Below are 2,669 nucleotides of genomic sequence, written 5' to 3' on the forward strand. Positions count from 1 at the left end.
GAAAAGGGCAAAAAAGAAAAGAACACGGCCAACGTCAATCCATTCCACTCCTCAAACACTTGGACGAACTTGAAATGGCAAGCAGCAAGCAGCCGCAATAGTCCGCTTTCGATCGATCCCGCCACAGCCCGTGATCTGATGCTTCCCTGTTCCTTACTTGCTCTGCCTTTCCCCATGGTTCAAATACCCTCGTCCTCGCCCACCCACACTCTCACACACTTTTTGTTCTGGCCCCCGACACTTTCAACTTTCCCCATGTCTATCCGACTTACAAAACCAAATACCAACTAAAGATTGCATCTCAAGGGTCTGGTTCGTGTCGCCAAGAACAAGTCTCAAGTCACCTTCCCACCATCCCCAAGAGATCAGCCAAAGCTTGTTACTGCTTGACAACAAAAACAAGACGCAGTCACCACTTCGGTCGCGGATATTATTCTCGACAAGAACTTCTTTCAACGCAAAGACCTACTACCTAGGCTCCTAAAACCAGTCTCTTTTTCGACAACAAATCACACTCAACCAAAACAAAACCACACGACACAATGGCTTGCTACTGCGCAAACTTTTACGTACGTGTTATCTTCTTCCATCCCTTGAAGCAAGACCTCGATGATGTGAAAAAACTAGCGCTAACATTCCTTCATCAACTAATAGGGCAGCATCAACTGCCACAACCAGGTTACCCGCTTTGGCGATAGGTGCAAGCTTTGCATTGTAAGTCCACTTCTTGGTCACCGTCAGAATACCGAACCGAAAACTAACCACCCACTCATCTTAGGCCCTCAAGTCCGGTGCATCCATGTCCTCGGGTCTCCTCTCCAGCGACTCGGAGTCGTGGTCTCAGCCCGTCTCCTCCAGCAGCAGACATCCCAAGCGTCAGGACTCGTATGGCAGCAGCGGCAATAGCAGTGGCAGCAGCAGGCCAACGAGGGGCGACGCACGCTACAGCAGGAAACAGTGACTCCCAAACTTCGCCAAGAAGCTGATTTGCGGACAAGATGGATGATGCAACATATCACCCAAACAAGCCAAAGTACGAAATCATAAAAAAAGAAAGTCTGCAGACTAAAATGCAACATCAAGGGCACGAATCGATAACCTAGAAATCCGACAAGGTGGTGCCGGCTTGATCATACTTTTTTGACTCATCCATTGCGGCAAGCGGTCGCGGGATGATGTCTTTTACCTCACTAACAACCAACTCTACCACCTCACAACACACAACTCAGCTGAAAACAGCAACAAAAACACTTGTCCTCCCAAGGCATTAGTCATTTAGACGCAGAATCATGTTTCTCTCTTCCAACTCTCTCTTCTCTGTGGTACCACCTGGTGGCGGGCTCCACGAATTTTACGACTTACTCACTTTTAAACCCGAAAAAAATCCAAGCCATCTTTTACTATCCCTCTCACATGAACGGCAGGGCTGTAGGGGCGTTTTGATGCCATTTGTCACTTTTTTTTCCTTGGCAGGTTGCATTTACTTGTGGAAGGAATGAGTACCAGCAGTTTTCCTCTGGGCTTGACTGATCTATTCCTGGATGGTGTAAACGAAACCCAACGACACCCCCTAATTTGACAGTCAAAAGCAGACCAGATTGTTGTTTTTCTGTTGTTGTTTTTTCGGCTTTTTTTCAGTTTACCTGTTTCTTTTTCAACGCTAGAGGAACCAACCACCGGGTTTCCTTCTGTACAATTGTCTTGGCACCCGAGGTGTATTGAACACCTGCCTGTAAATTATAGATCAAAAACAAAGAGACGACGCGAATGATCGACGAAATTTGTTCACCCATGAGATAGATGCACAGTGACAATTTAGATACTGTTACGTGATTGGATGGTTTTGGCGCAAAGGTTCAATTGTTTGCGGGGGATCGACCAGGCAAGGAACACTTGTGCTCAGCTTTGGCATCAATGGCAACCCAGCTTTGGCATTGAGCCCAAAGCAACGTAGCCACGCAAGCAAAGGACCCATATTGGGGGCGAGAAGACTATCAAAGTTGTCCCAGGACGAGACACAAGCTTTAACGATGGGATGAACGGGAATGTTGATCTTTCCTTTTTTTTTTTTAACTCTCCCTAAACATTAGTGCCCCCCGCTTCCTCAACAGAACTTTTTTTCTCTTTCTCTATTTTCCTCTCCTTATCTTCTTTGACACTATTTGCGGGGATGAGTGGGATGGGACTGTATTGCGCGTTCCAGAGACGATGATAGACAATGGTAGATTTCTTGTATTTGTCAGAGATATGGACAAAATAATTAAATACCTCAAGGTTAGTGTGACATGAGCCGGGTGAACATGTCCGGCCTGCGCGGCTTTTTTATTTTCTTTCTTTCTTTTGCGGGGTGTTGATGTTGTGCTTGCTGTATTACTTACTTACTGTACTGCCGTATAGGTGGTATATTGGGTACTTGATAATTTTATTATCTTCCTATTCGCCTTTGGGTCGGAATAACAGGAAAACGTCTCTTTTTGGTTACCCAATTTTGTGATACGAACCAGCCAATAAAATGATTTCACAGCGTAACTTTGTTTCCAAAGATGGCTAGGCTGGCTTATCCGAGGTAACCCTTCAGTAATATCTACCTTTACGTGGTCGATACCTATGAATAGCGAACCGGAGCTGAAGTGTGTATATTATCAAATACGATTTGACGGGGGGGGGGG

At 45.9% G+C, this 2,669-nt stretch overlaps 1 protein-coding gene across 1 annotated transcript; it reads left to right on the forward strand.

The window, feature by feature from the left end:
- The first annotated feature begins 20 nt into the window (after window positions 1–20).
- Window positions 21–1,808, forward strand: PgNI_10283 (uncharacterized protein). The gene is made up of 3 exons (XM_031130256.1): window positions 21–569; window positions 655–714; window positions 779–1,808. Exons 1-3 carry the CDS (start codon window positions 543–545, stop codon window positions 959–961), a joined length of 270 nt encoding a protein of 89 aa, XP_030979756.1. The 5' UTR covers window positions 21–542; the 3' UTR covers window positions 962–1,808.
- Window positions 1,809–2,669: the final 861 nt, after the last annotated feature.

Source organism: Pyricularia grisea, chromosome VII, assembly GCF_004355905.1.
Source record: "Pyricularia grisea strain NI907 chromosome VII, whole genome shotgun sequence".
Lineage (NCBI taxonomy): Eukaryota > Fungi > Ascomycota > Sordariomycetes > Magnaporthales > Pyriculariaceae > Pyricularia > Pyricularia grisea.